At 34.5% G+C, this 17,953-nt stretch overlaps 2 protein-coding genes across 3 annotated transcripts in view; one reads left to right on the top strand and one right to left on the bottom strand.

The window, feature by feature from the left end:
* The first annotated feature begins 50 nt into the window (after positions 1–50).
* On the top strand, positions 51–4,719 carry LOC132705942 (vacuolar protein sorting-associated protein 26B). Of its 2 annotated transcripts, none has more exons than XM_060676923.1 (8): positions 51–138; positions 663–711; positions 793–936; positions 1,012–1,225; positions 1,279–1,462; positions 1,516–1,691; positions 2,682–3,175; positions 4,569–4,719. In XM_060676923.1, the coding sequence occupies exons 2-7, from the start codon at positions 706–708 to the stop codon at positions 3,167–3,169; spliced, it is 1,212 nt and encodes a 403-aa protein (XP_060532906.1). In that variant the 5' UTR covers positions 51–138; positions 663–705; the 3' UTR covers positions 3,170–3,175; positions 4,569–4,719. The 2 variants fall into 2 exon arrangements, with proteins under 2 accessions (XP_060532906.1, XP_060532905.1); XM_060676922.1 differs by lacking the exon at positions 51–138 and adding an exon at positions 336–561.
* Positions 4,720–4,934: 215 nt separating this feature from the next.
* The window catches only part of LOC132705941 (protein diaphanous-like), a 45,599-nt gene continuing 32,580 nt past the window's right edge, over positions 4,935–17,953 (bottom strand). Inside the window, 9 exon segments of the mRNA XM_060676920.1 lie at positions 4,935–5,374; positions 8,094–8,163; positions 9,356–9,379; positions 9,451–9,474; positions 9,535–9,769; positions 10,322–10,486; positions 11,640–11,775; positions 11,831–11,949; positions 15,071–15,223. Of these exon segments, the coding sequence (XP_060532903.1) occupies positions 5,359–5,374; positions 8,094–8,163; positions 9,356–9,379; positions 9,451–9,474; positions 9,535–9,769; positions 10,322–10,486; positions 11,640–11,775; positions 11,831–11,949; positions 15,071–15,223 (942 nt within the window). The 3' untranslated portion in view covers positions 4,935–5,358.

Raw genomic sequence — 17,953 nt, 5'->3', positions numbered from 1 at the left:
TAAAAACCACAACATAGATGCGGTTAATTGCGATGTAGTTCTTTACTTTGCTCACGTTTTGATAGAAAATTTCCAGTTACTAGTCAATTTAATGCAGCATTCCTATGGGTCAATTATTTAGTGTTCACCATAGAAGCGGTATGTCAAAATTTTAATTTAGGGTTATTGAGAGTATAAAACAGTGGAGCACATTTTCCTCGAAAAAATCGGGCCTACTATCAAAAAATTAACATGCATATTTGACTGCAACTTTTATCTGCAAAAATGTATGTGGAAAGTGCATGGCGTTTGCCGGGTTTAAAATCTGGTAAAAGGAATCACGCGCCCTCTATTGCGGTCATGGATTATTAATTCCACAAAAAAGAAAACTTCGCCACTGACGTGTCAAAAGATCCAATAAACATTTAGTTAAATTATACAAATTAATATAAATTTTATCCTTATTGTTGCTCCACTTTACATTGAGACCAAATTGGATAGCAGTAGGTTCCTTTACTTAATCAGCTGCCGAAGAATAAAACACCCATATGACCCTTAACACCAGAAGTCGCCATTTTTGAAGTAATTTTTTATCTTGTCAAACAAATACATTTTTATCATGAGTTTGTCTTGATGTCCAATTTGTTCAATTGCAAAACTTTTAATTGTGTTGTGTTTTTTAGTTCTTCTGCTGCTCATTTTGACGATCGTTTCTTGTGGTGATATATGATGGTAAGTTCTTATGAAATAGGTGTATTTTTTCATTAAGTGATTGATCCTCATTTATTTCTGTTTAAATTTGTTTTTTTTTAGAGTTTTTTTGGATTCGGTCAGTCCGCCGAAATCGATATTTATTTGGATGGACAAGAGAACAGGAAAACTGCCGAAGTTAAGACAGAAGATGGCAAAAAAGAAAGACTTTTATTATATTATGATGGTGAGACAGTTTGCGGTAAGGTAAGTAATGCCAATTGAGGATGAGCATTAAAATTTCTTCGAGAATGTGGTTGTGATATGCATCCGTTTTCTTAGGTAAATGTTAGTTTAAAGAAACCCGGCAGTAAGCTCGAACATCAGGGTATCAAAATAGAGTTTATTGGTCAGATTGAAATGTTATATGATAGAGGCAATCATTATGAATTTATTTCATTAGTTAAAGAACTGGCCAGACCGGGTGAAATGATTTCTCACACAAGTTATCCATTTGAATTTAGTAATGTAGAAAAGCCTTTCGAAGTATACACAGGCAAGTTTGGAATCATAGTTTTATCAAACCAATAGTCCATTGGATAATTTCAGGTGGAAATGTTAGGTTACGCTACTTTTTAAGAGTAACTATAATAAGACGATTGGCCGATATTGTAAAAGAGGTCGATATTGCTGTGCACACCTTGTGCAGCTATCCGGAAATGAACAATTCCATAAAGATGGAAGTGGGAATTGAAGACTGCCTACATATTGAGTTCGAATATAATAAATCTAAGTAGGTTCGGCGCCGCTCGAGCAAACAGAATAAATAACTTTAAATTATTTCAGGTACCACCTAAAAGACGTTATCGTGGGGAAAATTTATTTTCTTCTCGTACGGATAAAGATAAAACACATGGAAATAACCATAATTAAGAAAGAGACCACCGGATCTGGGCCTAATCTATTCACAGAAAACTCTAACATCGCAAAGTATGAAATTATGGACGGGGCACCCGTCAGAGGTAGGATTTGCGTCTTTTAAGATATAATTTAATAAGTTCCTTTATTGCCAGGGAAAACAGTTACATTAGAAATATATAAAAAAAAAATATTTTTCCAAATTATTGCTCTTAATTTTACAACAAAAATTTGCTAAATTGATTCTGTCCAATGCTGTATGCTGTTTGACAAATTATTTAAGTGCACCTAATGCGATCGCAATTGGAAATTAAAAGTTTCAAAATTCTAGAGACTCTAACATAAAAATTATCGTGAAGTTACTTTGCAGTATTGAGAGTGTGGTTTTGTTCCAATATTGTTAGGGAGACTATTAAAAACTTTGGGACCTAAATACTAAATATGAATGTGACATGTTGAGTGTATGGTTTTTTTTTTACAGTTTCCTATACTTAAAAACATTGCATTTGTGGATTTGGAATATATAGATTATTATTTTATCAAATTAAAATACCTTGTATAATATATTTCATTGAGATAATTATTTTCCTCTCTATTAAAAAAAGACACCCGGTATAATTCTAGATATGAAACGAATTCATTTAAATTCAGGTATTGAATTAAAAAAAAAACATTTTTTGCAGTAACTAGCAAATGTACAGGTGGGTAAAAAAGTAGATGTCGATACCGAATTGCTTTCTTTAAATTACATATAATTACGTTTCTGTAACAGGATAATGCTTGTCCCCATCCATTCCAGATAGTGGATTGGTAGAAGCGGGGTCGACAGAATGGCCTGCAAGAGTTCCAGGTATTACTGCACCGGATTTTTCCCCTTGCGACAGTTACTTAGATAGGAATTATGGCAAATTAATTAAATTCTCTTGAGTAATGTTTTGGAAGGGTTTTTAAACTGGCAGAATTCGAAATGGTGTTCCATTTGAATAAAGGAATTTGGTAGTCATATCTACTTTTTGTCTATAACAAAAAACGCCCATAAAAAAATATTTGTCACATAACCGCAAATATTTCCTTTTTTTCTTACTTTATTATAGGTGAGAGTATACCAATCCGAGTGTTTCTCGCCGGTTACGACTTGACACCCACCATGCGAGATATTAACAAAAAATTCTCCGTCAGATATTTTCTCAACCTAGTGCTGATGGACACCGAGGATCGACGGTATTTCAAGCAGCAGGAGATCACCCTGTGGCGTAAGGGCGACAAGGTGAGGAAGCCGAATCTTCAGGTGCCCCCGATAATGGCCGGCACGCAAAACCTCGAAAATACCGCCCAACAATACCAGAACCAGAACGAAGAACCAAACGACAGCGAAGAGAATAGCAAGAGCGACCAGCCGACCCTCAAAGAGGATTTCCTGCGGTCGAGGTCGAACGACAAACTGAACAACTCTGTCGGCGATCCGTTCGAACAAAACAACGGTCAGTTGCCGACAGATGGCAGCCCGGAGAGCCACATACAGAACATGACCAGAGAGGCGGGGGACGGTCAGAACGATACCAGTAATGAAGTCGAAGAGTGATATAAAGTAAGTAGGTTCATATACATTCATTGTCATTGAAACTTCTTTAGATATTTTGTTGACCCTTCGGTAGACATCCACAAATGCGTAGAAACAATTTTGGCATGAGGGTAAGCACGTTACTGAAGATTTTTCTCGAGAAAATTGGTACGCTACCGTTTTTTTCCAGAAATTGCGATTTATTTCTTAGTAAAAACCACATATACACTTTCTCTTCTCTGACCCCGGGTTTTATATAAAAGAAAAGTAAGGAAAAAGCGTTTTTTTTTTTAAATTTCAGCTCCCTGTAATAAAGCGATTGATATCAACTTTTGTGAAACTAGGAAAGTTAGATCAATGGCTAAAGTTACTCGGATAAACTGCACCCCATCCATTTTCACTTGGTAAAAGTCGGTTGTAACAAAAAAGACAAGGTCTTAAATGTTTAAAATTACTCAAAATCACTAAAACAATGCCTCGTCAAGGTAAAAAATACTATAATCTTTATCAAAGAAACTTTCACCAATCATCCTGTTGGCCTCTTCAGACCTCAAATTGAAACTGCATTCGCATTCTACTATGTACCTGCTCACATACAGTTTGAAGGGGGCGGAGCTAAAGAAGTGGCATGAACATTGTCTCAGATAACTGATTCTCATGTTGGTGAAAGATAAAGAGCCTTAACCACGATACAGGTTAAGATTCTTTATCTTCCACACGATAGTGTTATACTAGTCTGTCTTAAAAAAATTGTTAGGTCAAGTGATAAAATATCCTCCAACTGATTCGTTAGTAGTCGTCGTTCACAATGTATAAAGAAGACTTCAACTTAATCTCGGAAAAAGACAACTATTCTGGGTAACCACAAAAAAATAAATATTGAATTTGGAGATAATTTGATAAAGCATGAATTTTAGATCAACGTTGTTTATGTCAAACAAACATATATTTATTTGTCAGTCACGGCACTCTTTGAAATTATATAAAAATTTTCTATTTTTGCCGATTTGTCAAAAACAATCGGACTAAAATATTAAACACATATATAATATACAGGGTGTCCCATTTAAAAATATATTATGTAGGCTTATGTCAGAAAATTGATAGTGTTTTGTTTTGTTTTATGCATCACTTAGAAAAAAATTCGGCTACCAACCCTACATTTTGTTTTTTGTTTAACTTGAAAACAAAAAAGTTACAGCCAATTAAAATATTTTCAAGGTAAATTGAACGCACGGTAAATAATACTTAATTCGTTATTGTTTGTTAGGTTCGTTAGATCACTTCCTAGTCCCTAATGGGGGTTTATTAGTCTACACCTTTTTAAAATAGAATTTAGGTCGCTCTACCTCACTGTACTAGTTATTTTATTTTTGCAGCAGAGCTGTTCTGTCCGCTGTACGTTTTTCATTTGTTTCAGTCTAGGCGTGTCAAAATACATGTGATGAAAAGAACAACGGTGGCTAATTTTAAGCAAAAAAAAGAATTCGAGGACATCTGTACGAGAGCAGGGAGGGGGGGGGGCGGTTCCAAACAAACGCATAATTTGTAAATAATGTTATATATATTTAATATTTACAGTAAGTTTAAAAAATTGTGTCATTCTGTATATTCAGGAAGTTGATTTACACACATTTTAATTGATATTGTATATTATTTCTCGTATAGCTGAATAAAATGAAGTTGAAACAATCGACGTTTCCGTTTTAACAGTAGGTGAGGGGAAGTAGGGGAAGCAATAGGTGAGTGAATACAACCGGCTAACAACTTAACAAATTTATTAAAATACATTTTTCGATAGTCTCTTTGCTTCTTAAGTATGGTATAAATTGCAGCAAATTCCTCCTGGTTATAAGCAATTTATATAAATAGTTTTCAGCATGAAAAATTTCAACCATTTTGAACTTGATTTTAGTATCATCGTTAGTTTAGTTCCAGACGTTGAAATCAAAAAAATCCTAACATTGCAAAAACAACAAAAAATTAAACTCGAAATATCGTTTTTTTTCACGGGAGATTCCTTATTTAAGCTACCTATCCAAAATATACAAATATATACTTACAAAATATGTACAGAAAGCGTTAATCTAAAATAAATTATTCTCTTTTATCACTCTCTATGTATAAAAACTTATTTCTTCGTATTTTTCAAAAGTTGAGCGTTAAAAAATCGATTCGTTGTCAGTTCGTTTGTCACACTTTGGATTGGCTTACGCCGTTATTTCGCTGAAACAAAAAAAACATTTTAAAATTACTCTACATCGTGATCTCAAAAATTTGTTAATAAGCACATTGGGTTTAGTGACACAGAAAACTGATAAAAAGATAGTGACCAATTAAATCAAATTTATCGAATCGACGAACTGTCAGCGGCCATGTTGCTTGTTGAACGAGCATGAGCGTTACTGAACGACGATCATGCTCATAGGGTATGACAACTCACCAACATAAGTTTCTCTGTAGTCATAACCTCAATTCCTCAAGAGAGGCATTTTTCGGTTTTTGTACTTGTGGAAGGTGGGGTTCATTAGCAGGCTTGTGGTTTTCAAGTAAGTTGTACATTAAAGCGTCGTAAAGAAGGTTTTAATGTGCCGTTTAAAAACGCAGGATTCAGATATTATTTGGGACCTGACAACTTGAGGTAATTTTTTGGAAACTTGATTATTTACTTTTTAATGTTAATAATGAATATTATTTTATTTTTATTTGTCTTATGAAGGTTTTATTATTTATATAAAAGACCAACTCAATAACAGATTCAGAAAGTCAAAATGTTGGAAATATAATATGATTATCCAAGCGTTTACTACGTGAAAGGTTCGCCAAGTAGGTTTTATCATTCGAATAAAAATAAATAAATTATAAAAATTTTTACTTTTTCAATCTAAAAGAAATAAAATTACTAATTAAATGACTCCAAACTCCCAACACTAAGATAATATCTAAACCTTTTCCAATTTAAGGATGTTCTTATTTTCTTTGAGTTTTATTTATGACATTATCTATTTGCATTGCACACAGGTATCTTTTGGGTTAAGCCGACCCTGGGACTGCAGAAACTTAGTTGCACATGGTGGTTACAGTTCTCCTTTTTGTTACTTTTCTCCATGGGTGTACATTAAATATTCAATTCAATCGCAACATTTAAAACTATGCATGCGTTTCCCGTTAGTACAATAAGCAGAGGCAAAGCTGTCAATTCAATTCCCCCACGAATTAGTTTTCAACTTTAATTCCACGAACGCTCGGATAGCCGGTTTGTGGGCAAGCTCGTAAGACCAAACGACAACGGATACACACGCATAAAACGTTCCTAAAAGAATAGGGATGCCGTCGAAATGTTGAAACCGTTCTCCTCGATTGGAATGATCCTGTACTCGTCGTTTTTTAACGAAGACGCTCTTCAAAACGAAAACCAGAGAAAATCTATTGAATATAATGAAAGCACCGGAACACTCCACAAAAATTATCACGTTGTATATGTTTTATGTCGTAACCGTTGTAACGAGCAAAAAGTTATCAAAACATAAATAAATAAAGCACCCATACATACCAAATTAAAGCAAAACTTTTAAATTTTTTAATTTAATTAATTTAATTTATATAAGCCCCTTGTTACGTAATACTTCATCCAGTTTCCATATCCAAGAATTGCATTATAATAATTTTACTAGAAATGTGTCCAATGTATGTCCTATTTATGTTGTCGATGTCCTTGACACAGCAAGCACTGTGATGTCAGCATATGTATAATATTTACAGGGAGTAAAATACCGGGCCAAGAATCGAGTCTTGTGGCATCCCAAAATTACAGGCCTCTGTAGGACTGACATTCATACCTATTCTTACATCTACCAAACAAATGAAATTGTATAATGATATGGCATCATCCCTAACATTAAGAATATGGTCAATCCTGATAATAAATGTTATTATGGCCAATTTCTTGTACTTTGTTTTTACCTATGTGAGAGAAGTACATTGGCTTTATTAATTAGATTTTCAATTTTAATATTATTCACAATTATAGATTCTATGCTATCTACTTTATTTTTATTTTTTATTAAACTCTTAATAAATCGTCATTATTTTTTGGAATCATCACCACAATCAAACCATTTGGTTTTTATGTTGTTGAATCTGTCATAAGCAGATTTGGAACTTTCATAATTTTACACTTTTTAAATTTGAAATGTGAAATTGAAATATTATTCCTCACCTTTTTATTGTTTGCAAATATTTTTTGCAAAAAAATAACGTTGCATAAGGAGGAAATCTTAAGTGACGCGATAATTTTTGTGGGCTGTATTTAATGGCGTTTCAAAATGAAATACTAGTGATAATACTTAAGCGATTTTAAAAACAATTGGCAGTCACTTTTGGTTGGAAAAGGTTTTTCGATTTTTTACACCCACAAAGGATAAGCACTAGTTATTTTCAAAAAACTATTACGCACGCCACTGCTTTTTACTAGAATAAAACTTATTTTTTATTTTAATTATTATTAATACAGGATGTTTGAAAACAAATGCATTAGCATATTGAATTAAAACTCTTACTATTATGTTTAAAAAAAATTCTACACCTAACATTAAAAGAATATTTTTTCTGTCTGCATAGTTTTTTAACAAGAATGATCATAAAAAATGTCCAGAAGATGGGTTTTTATAATAAGATTAAGATATATAACCAACTACTCTTTATTATAAACTTTAAATATTTGTTTTGCATTTGGACTTTTTGTTATTTTTATTTCATAAAAATCTCTGTAAACTTTTGCTTAATTAATACCCTGCAGCTCAAAACTTAATATGATTAGGTCATAGGTGTATTTGAACTCTTCTTCTTAAAATCGCCCAAGAATTCGATCACAACGCTCATGATCTTATTGTGAAACACGGTATAGTCAAATGTAACTCAACAGGTATACATTTGAACTACTTACCTAGTTAGTTCCCTTCCAGTTATAAGACCCGTCCTCGATCTCGATCGTTGAAGTTGTGCTCTTCTTTCCGCTGCAAAAAAAGTCTTGTGAAGCAACTTCAGTTAATATTAATATTATCTTTAAAATGACCCTTGTACCCTTTTTTTTATTTTAATATAGGATGTGCTCATTTTTCTTTTTAAATTTCGTCAATGTTCTCATTATACGACTGTTAGAAAATATAGAGGCGTAAGTAAAAAGGGAATGAAATTCAGCCATGTTGACACCAAGGTCCCATCGGTGAAAAGCGATGTTTGTTTTTGAGGCTAAAAAAATATTTCTTTGAAGAATTATGTATAGGTGAGTAATTTTTTTGCGCATTCCATGATGTGATAATTCCAGATGATCCGGATAATCAATACAGACTGAGGTGCATGTCAGCATTAACATTAACATTAATTTAATACTATCTTTATAAAAAAATCAACATCTACAAATCTTGGACAATAAAGTCAAGTCGATGTTATTTACACAGATTTTCCTTGGGCAACGTATCACATTCCTTCTGCAAAAATTATTGAACAATGTTGATTGATTGCTGATAACGTTTTGAATTAATCACATAGCGGATGGTGTTTGGAGCAACATCTTGAATTTGCTTAGTAATTTAATAATAAATATTTTACTAATCGAAGAATACTTAATTCTAATTTTAAAATTGCTCAAAATCGTGCCAGGCCGGTCAAGACAGACATTTGAAATACAAAAATTCCTTTACTGTTACGGAGACCTTGGTTATACCGGTGGAAACACAGTGCCAATTTTTTTCTAGTCATATAATCTTTGCATTTTTTTGCTCATTTTCGTGCGGATTCTCGAGCTATACAAAGCACTGACTAAAAGACTTTTCGGAGTATATTCTGAGAATCTATATAGTTGATAGATAGATGTGCCCTTCGAGTGAAAATACTAAATATTTTTTCGTGACATTTACGAACTGGTTGAATGGCAAAGAAAAAGAAAGCAGATGGTAAACTAACCAAAATTTAGAACCATGAAAATTTATTCCACAGTAAAATGGTTGAACTGCAATGTAATCGATAAAACAATGGCGCCTTTTGACACTTTGTTTCTGTCGGTGTACCCGGGGCATCCGCCAGAATATAGCACTTTTGTTTAACGAGTATATTTACGTCCAATTTTAGCGAATTAAATTCCCAAAGTGCTGAAAATCTTGCTGCTTATTGAAAAAATTGTTCTCTTACACAAATGCCCGTTCTTACCTTCGATGAGATCCATCTCGCACTCTTAAAAAAAACATTAAGTTGGTTTAACAATCTTTTAGGAAGTATAAACATGAAATTTTACTACTTCTTACCTAACAAAGTTTCCAAAAGGGCATCTGACGCGACAACATTAAAAATATTTGGGTTTGAACCGGTCCATTTTGATCTTTACTTACCCCCGGCAGGTCTGGGCCCCCGTTTTCGCTTCTGCTCCCTGCCGAAGGCGCTGCCTGTCGACAGGGCTTGCAGGAAGCTGTCCATGACGCCCTCCTGCGTTTGCGTCGGGTTCATATCGATCAACCGTCGCTTGTTCCTCTCCTCCTTGTCCTGATCCTGCTTCACTTTCGCCAGCCTAGCCTTTTCCCGTTTCTCCTCCATTTCCCTTTCCTTTTGGTTGTCCGATTTCGCTTGCTGCAAATAAATAAATAAGTATATATATATATATATATATATATATATATATATATATATATATATATATATATATATATATATATATATATATATATATAGCATTGGTCATTATTATTTCTCAATAATGTTTTTGTTTTATACTATTCAATTTCCAATAACACGAGAATGAGTATCAATCAATTTTTAGAATGTTATGCATGGTTTCGATTTTTAAAACAATTAATTAATAAAAATTAATTCAAAAATGTTGTGTGATACAAACAGGAAATATTGACATTTTCATGGTAAAATATTTTTATCAAAGAATAAAAATTTTTACTAGCGTGCTAGACCCTTATCTGGCTGCATTTCCGTTGCAATAAAAGGATCGAATTGACCATAGTTTTGAAACGGCGGCCATATTGGTTATATGTACGTAATATAAGATTATCTCTCAAAAAACGGGATGCGGTTGCGCCCTCTGGTGGTCGTTCTTGAAATTTAAAACTAATTTCCGGTCGCTTTAGCAAATATATTGATGTTAAACTAATTAATTTAATCGCAACTTACTATGAAGCTGTCTTTGAAAGTCTTAAGATCCGTAAAAAACTCTTCCAGCGTGTATTTCTGCTTGTCGAACGAATAATACTCTGCGAGATCGTTGTACAAGCCCTCCATCTTCTTGAACATCTTTTGCATTATGTCGCACTGCTCTCTGGCATCCTCCGCGAATTTCTGGTTAAGATTGTTAAGAAATGGTACGGTACATTTGAACTATCAAAGACGAACCAACTCCTAAATTGATTCATACAACATAGCAGTATATATTAATTAATAGTAATAATAATTATTATATAATAATATAACGTAAAGAATTTATTAAAAAAAACAAATGGTAACTATAAGTATAATATAAAAGAATATGGGTTGAATATTGTGAACATTTGTAGCATAAAAACAACTTGCTACTTTTACCTCGACATAACACATATATTCCAAAGATCTTTTTCATATATGACTCCCAAGTTGATCAACAAATTGCTTAAATTGCTTAATTACAAAAAAAAGGTTAAACATTTTTCTTACCATTTTGTTTCTTCTTTCAGATACCAAATTTTTAATTTTGCAAGTGTTTATGGAAGTTTAATTTATCAGAATTGGATGTAGGATAAAAAAGTAAGTTTGGACAGTGGAGGTTTCATTTTTCCAAGTTAAACTATTTTGTTTTTTAAATGGCCACAATTTTTTTTATGTTTCGTTGAAATGTGCTTTGAATTAGTAATATTTGTTGTTCTGCTCCACATCTTTTTTTCAAAAAACAAAAATACAATGGTAAATGGTTAATTTTATAAAACTATTGATTGTAGACATGGAATGGAGTTGTTTACAATTGTTTGACGAGTTGAAAAAATTAAGAACATACAGTATGCAACATAACATAAAGTTGAAGTTACTTCCGGTGAAGCCGGAAACGACGTTCAATTGTTTTTATGCTACAAACGTTCCCAACATACGACACCGTCAATTTACTAAATTGCATATTTTTATCCCGAGTCATTTTGAGATGCTGCAGTGGACGGTAGTTTCCGTTCGGAAGTTATTCGCATTTTTATAAAGCATCGACGGAGAACAGAGAACAGAGGTCAGAGAACCAAAAACAGACAAAAAATGAACCGACATGAAAAACGAAAACAACAATGGAACAAACTGCAGTTTTTTTTATAGGCTTATGTGTTTCGTAGGCTGAGTATAAGGACCCAAATTTCAGCATCATAGCTCAAACCGTTCGGAAGTGATTCGCATTTTTAGGAAGCGTCGACTGAGAACAGACAAAAAATGAACCAGCCACATGAGCGAGTGTACCAAAAAAATAAATAAAAAAGGATACGTCCATTACGTCGACGAATTTATCGTCGTCGCCCTGCGGCACCCTGTTGTTCGTCAGATCCGTTTTTAGATTCCGCACGCTGCCGTCCATCTGGCTCAGCGTTTTCTGTATCGAGTCGAGCGACACGCGAGACGCCCTGAAACGAGACTACCGATCGTTGAAATGTCAACGGAACCTCATCGCTAGCGCACCTGTCCACATGAGGCATTTCGTCGTAAAAGTTCAACAGGTCCGGCCATTTGGTCTCGATCGTTTCAGCGATGTAATGGAGCAACGTGGTTTTGTTGTTCGCGTCTTTTGTTCCGGTCAACTGGAAAAATACATTGGTCAAAAATTGTAAAATTATTAACTACGCCGATGATAGCAATGTTATATGAGTAATTGTAAATAAGGATACCGCAAACCTCAAAATGGCGGCTGGGAGGTTCACGATGGGAGCGGATAATTGGTTAACTAAAAATAAATTAGTTATTAAGACTACTGGAACAATGTTTAGCACAAATCGATCGAGGATAGGACCACTACAGAAATTAAATTTAAATAACTGTGATATTGTTTTAAGCGATTGCACAATGTTTTTGGGTATGTCTTTGGAAAATCATGTCAATAATGTAGTAGATTAGTTAAGTATAGTAATACGAAGGCTGCCTTTTATATTTCGAGATTTTCTTAAACTAGTCCTGCCATCTAGCGACTAACGTTTTTATAGGGAAGTTTGACATTTTGAGGTTAGGTTACGTTTTGGCGAAAGGGTGTTGTTTGTGTTTTTTGAGATAAATTTAAAAAAATTGTGACGGTTAAAAATGGAACTTAATCGGGAGCATTTTCGTGCAATAAGTTTTTACAGCTTTAGACGTGGACTTTTGGAATTATAGCACGATCCAGGACTACTGTTTATCGCCTTTGCTTAAGGATAAATTTCGTGAAGGTCGTCCAAAATCGGTGGTTGTGCAAGAAAACATCGATGCAGTGCAGAAACTGATTTTGCAGGATGATATTGAAGTATCTTTGGGCATTAGTGCGACCAGAACACTCGATGCGAAAAAAGTGCTTTGATGATTGGTTTTGTCGAATGCAAAAGTGTACTGGTCATCAGGGTGAATATTTTGAGAAACCATCAAGTCACATTGGTTGGTAGCTTATAGGTTTTTATTACAAATCCCGAAATATAAAAGGTAGCCCTCGTATATATAGTCTTAGAGTATTAGGTAGGTATATTCCATGGGAAACGAAAAAAATGCCTTATCACAGTAATTCTGAAACACATACGAGATACGGTCTTGTTACGTTCGAAAGTATACGCGCTTGGCAACGAAACCTCGGCAGCGGTATGTCCTACCGGATCGCCATTGGTACAGAATCGATCAGCGTCGCAAAAAAACTTTTTTTTTCTGTTCTCCGTTTCTCTGTAGACCTGGCATTAATTGGCTATATCTTTTGAACGGTTTGCAACATAGCCTCCAAATTTAGCTCCTTTTAAGCCGTGCACGAGCTACACAAACCAGTAAAAAATCGGTCCGCTCAAACCACGGCGTCCATATTTTTTTTAGATTTTCGTCTGTTTTTTGGACTTTGCTATGAAACGCGATAAGTGTCCGAAATTTGAAGTCATCCACTTGAAATTTGAGCCATATATAGAGTTTAGCTCTGTAACGAAGCCTATTGCAACCTAACACAACATTTCTCCAAGATGGTATATAAGATCGAAAACATTCTTTAACCAAACGATGCGCAAGATTCGGATCAAAAACCTTTATTCTTGATGATTTTTTAAAAATGTACGGGGTGCGTCCGTAATTTGCAAAAAACTGAAAATTGGTCTACCTTTGTAATGATAATTGACCATAACAAGAAGGCTGTGATTCTGTTGCCTGTATGGACAGCTAAAACTTTTGTATTTAAAGTTTTCACATACTGTGGTGTTCGGGATATTCCGTGCTTTCAAAAACGTCGTAAGTGACCCAAATATGTAGCTGTCGATTTTAAATTTGGCAAGGAAGTAAAAGTCCGTACTCACATCTAAACAGTATAATTTGAGTGTAATCGAGTATCAACAAATACTTAAAAAAAAAAAGAAAAATGTTCTTTGAATATTTTGACCTCCAGAAAAACATGATTTTCTCAAAAACTATTCAACCGATAGGTAAAATTTTAGAACCAGGAAATGCAGGAGATCCGGGGCTGTGACTTTTATTTTAGACATTTTTTCGATTGTATACAGGGTTTTTTCAATTATGGAGAAAAATCTAGAAGACCAAGAAAATCGTTCTTTTGGCTATTAAATTATTAGCCGTACATCAATATTCAAGAAGAATATGGCCAATTGGTTTAAACAGTGTAATAAGCCACCACATCGAGAGCTACAATTTTTGTATTTACGGTTTTCGTCTATCCATATGAAAATCACAATTTCTCGCCCTCAATCGAGACGCGATGACGTCATTGATTATTACGGAGTACTGCATGGTTTCAGAAAATAAGCATTTTCTTGAAAACCACTTACTCTATTGGAAAAAAACGTGGGGGCTATCACCCCTATTTCGAACATTGTTTGAATTATATACAAGGTGTGTCGATTATTGGCAGAAATTCTAAAAGTTCCTTAAAATTTCCGTTTTTGTGGTTAAATTAGGAAAATGCTAAACAAGCGATAATTTGATTTGAACAGTATTTTCGTGAACTATACAGGCCGCGCGAGATATTTGAAAAAAAAAACATTCGACAACGCTATTATTTGTACAAATTTAAATATTTAACAAAGTTTATACATGTACAATTAAATTGTATCGATTTTGCGAAAGTTCCATAGTGGTCCGCGAGAGCACGATAGAAAAACAATGCGCCCCCTCTACCACACGCCTTTCCTTTTATAATAAAAAGCTGGTTCGCGCTATGCGCTACGAACTTGCCCCGCCCAGCGACGATTTTTCGAAAGCAATTTTGTTATATATGGAAATTACAGAGACGTACAAAGAATTTTTATTTGCTAAAAGAGAGCCCTTGCGAACTATATTGCAGTTAAACTTTTGAGAGTCGTGCAGGGGAAAATTTAAGGAAAATAAATTTTTAATTCTAGCAGCAATCTTCATACAAGAGAGTACACTGTTCGTCTTTAAAAAGAGACGCCTTTTTGAAATGAGTTTGTCTCAGGAAGTTTAATAGGACAAGAACCATGAGTTACACATATCTCAGTCACAGACTGACTATGAGTGAGAACGGTGCGTATTATCAGGTGTTATAATAGTTATAATATTAGAGATTTAAAAATGTTAAAAAAAAATAATTTTTAATTTACTCATAGATACAGAACCATCTTGTGTGGAAGAATACTATAGATTTAATCAAAACATGTAAGGCAACCGCTGTAAATTTCAATGTAATTATGCTTTGAAATAAAGATCATTTATTATTATTGTTATTATTTTTCTTACCTTGGTGAGGAAACTCATCTCGAAGCCGTACACGCCGCCGTTCCTGCTACCGGAGTTCATGTAGTTGCCCATCAGGAGAATGAGCTCCAAGATTCTGGCGAACTTTTTGCTCTTTTTCACCTCGTCGCAGGCGGCGGTGGCGGCCACGATATCCTGCAACGCAACCACAGATAAACTTCAATTTGTGGTTTGGGCTACGACCGCCTTGTCGCTAGCGTCGCAACAACTGTCACGAATCTCGATCGTTTTGAAGGGGGTGTTAGGATTTCAGGAATTGCTTTTTTTAAAAGTGATTTCATTCCATCCACACTTATTAACTATATTGTCGTTATAACAGATTACTTGACAAAATTATTATAATATGCAAGTGCTCATTAATTTTATTTTATTTATTAAGTCTTTCCTACAGACAGACACGGCTGTCCAATTATTTTTTACAAGCTAAATATAATTAAGAACTAATCACAGCTTTTTATTACAGTATGTTAATTGGTATACCGTCTTAAATGTCGTTTAAAAGCTTCAAAGCTCAGAGCAGATAGGTCAAGATACGGAAACGCGTTCTCTACCCTGTTATAAGCACGGGTACATCTGATAATTGGAGAGTTAGAAGAGTAGTTTCAGTGATATCTAGATACAGCGAACGTTTCTTTCACAGGCTACCGTAATACTTTTTACGAAACTTCTGGATGTCTCCTGCGTCGGTTTTTGTTGACTCGAACTTGACAACGTTTCGCCAATCATCCTGTTGGCTTCTTCAGAGCTTGACTGAAATTGGTTTGCATTTTACTCTGTACCTGCTTACACATTGTTTGAGGGGAGCGGAGCTAAATGAGGGGCATAAACACCGTCTCGGATGACCATATTGCTGATAGATAAAGACCTGAGTCGCGGTTCAAATTGTTAGGTTGCTTATTAGGGTTGCTAAAATAGACTCTCAGATTTTTCGTTGGTTGGTATCTTATCTTACATTTTAGAAGAACACATTTATTGTAGTTCCCACTACGACCGCTTGTCGCCACCTTCGTAACTACTGTCAATATCGCGTTATTTCATTTTGAACGATGGTGTCAGCGATATCAGGAATTTCTGGCCCTTTTTCAGTATGATTTGATTCCGTCTACACTTGTTTAGTACTTTGTGATACAATATTTGTCGTGTATTCTCTCTAGTTGTTTGTAACTTCTAATTTCTAATGTTATTTTTATTTTGATTATTCCGGTGACCACATCCAAAAGACGCTCGTAAAATGAGAAAGAAATTTACCTTTACGCGATTTTTTAATTAATTTTTATAATCCAATTTTATTACGTCCAAATGTAAATTTTCAGTTGGCAACAAAAAAACTGCTACAAAAATTACCAACATAGAGAATGCAATTATTGCAGTTTATTGGGACATGAGAATGGTTCAAGCTTATGCAACTATAGTCTTCGAAAAAAAAAGAAAAATAATAATAAATATGGAAGTACACGGTAGAACCTGATCTCAGAAGAACAACAGCAGGAAGAAGGACTTACCTTGAATTGAGGGTTTTCCTAGAAAGAGATTCACTATCACGTCCTTCTCAGCTTCTTAAGTGCATTTTTGTAGCAGGAATTGTCTCACTCTAATAATTGCATTTCAGGCTTTTTCAATATGAATTGTCTACCCGTTCAATATGTTTACTTAAGCGCATTATGAAAACATTATCACTTTTATACTAACGACCATAAATTCTTCCGTCATTATAAATTCTGAATAAACATTAAACAACAATGGGGAGAGTACACAACTCTGTTTCACACCCCTCTATTTCTTAAGTGAATTGTTCTTCTACAGGAAGCCTGACGTTACTAAAGGGTTCCAACATGTTTGAATGGTGCACATTATCTCATGTCTTTTCATAAATTATAAAACACATTTATATCGGCTTACTTATGTTAAGGCATCTCTGATTCAAAACCTAAAAAGAGCATCAAGTATACTTCTGAATCCAAATTGAATTTTGAATGTATGACTCATAAGTCTTATGGTGCAGAATTGGAAGCATCTTTTACCATTAGACTTTTTTGGAAGCGTGATAAACGTAGATTTCATCCAATCTTCCTTACTGTTTACAAAACTTTTGGATTCCTCCTACGTCGGTTTTTGTTAAGTCGAACTTGCTAACATTTCGTCAATCATGCTGTTGGCTTCTTCAGAGCTTGTGACTGAAACTGGCTCGCATTGTACTATGTACCTGCTTACATACGGTTCGAGGGGGGCGGAGCTAATTAAGGGGCATAAACATCGTCCCGGATGACTGATTCCCATATTGGATCGAAGATGTTGAGAGTTATATTTCTTTGGAACTTTTGATATGCGGTCAGTGATGTCTTGAATGTAAGGAAGGACAACATTGCCTCATTGCTATTGGACGATTGTGGTGAATTGCATTTTGTGATGGAAATGTCTAAAAAAATCTACTAGGGTTTCTTGACCATGAGGACAAATAACAAAAGTATTATTGACGTAGCGTTTCCTTAATTTTGGTTTTAGATGGATATATTCGCGATGATTGGTGATAGTGGAGAATCCGTAGCTGTTTCCGACGTTCGTTCAAAAATTTGCTCCGCCCCCCTCAAACAATACATAGGCAGGTACAGAGTAAAATTCGAGCCAGTTTCGGTCAAGCTATGAAGAAGCCAACAGGATGGTTGGCGAAACGTTAGCAAGTTCGACTCAACAAAAATCGACGCAGAGGGAATCCAGAGGTTTTGTAAATAGTATTACAGTAGCCTGGAAGTTTCTTTGAAAAATTCAATTTTCTTCTTCAGGAGTCATATATATTTTTAAACATTTTTCTGTTAGTTTGAATAGGTCTACAATAAACATTATAGGTTCCTGCAGTTTTAGCAGCTT

The sequence above is a fragment of the Cylas formicarius genome, unplaced genomic scaffold (genome assembly GCF_029955315.1).
Source record: "Cylas formicarius isolate icCylForm1 unplaced genomic scaffold, icCylForm1.1 PGA_scaffold_8__14_contigs__length_24414737, whole genome shotgun sequence".
Lineage (NCBI taxonomy): Eukaryota > Metazoa > Arthropoda > Insecta > Coleoptera > Brentidae > Cylas > Cylas formicarius.
The sequence above is the reverse complement of the archived record's forward strand: the minus strand, read 5'-3'. Positions and strand labels throughout refer to the sequence as shown.

Bases quoted from the DNA above. Each gene is read 5' to 3' on its own strand.
- LOC132705942 (XM_060676923.1), top strand. The intron at 937-1,011 runs GTAAGTAATGCC...CCGTTTTCTTAG, and splicing joins GTGAGACAGTTTGCGGTAAG to GTAAATGTTAGTTTAAAGAA. The intron at 1,463-1,515 runs GTAGGTTCGGCG...AAATTATTTCAG, and splicing joins TTCGAATATAATAAATCTAA to GTACCACCTAAAAGACGTTA.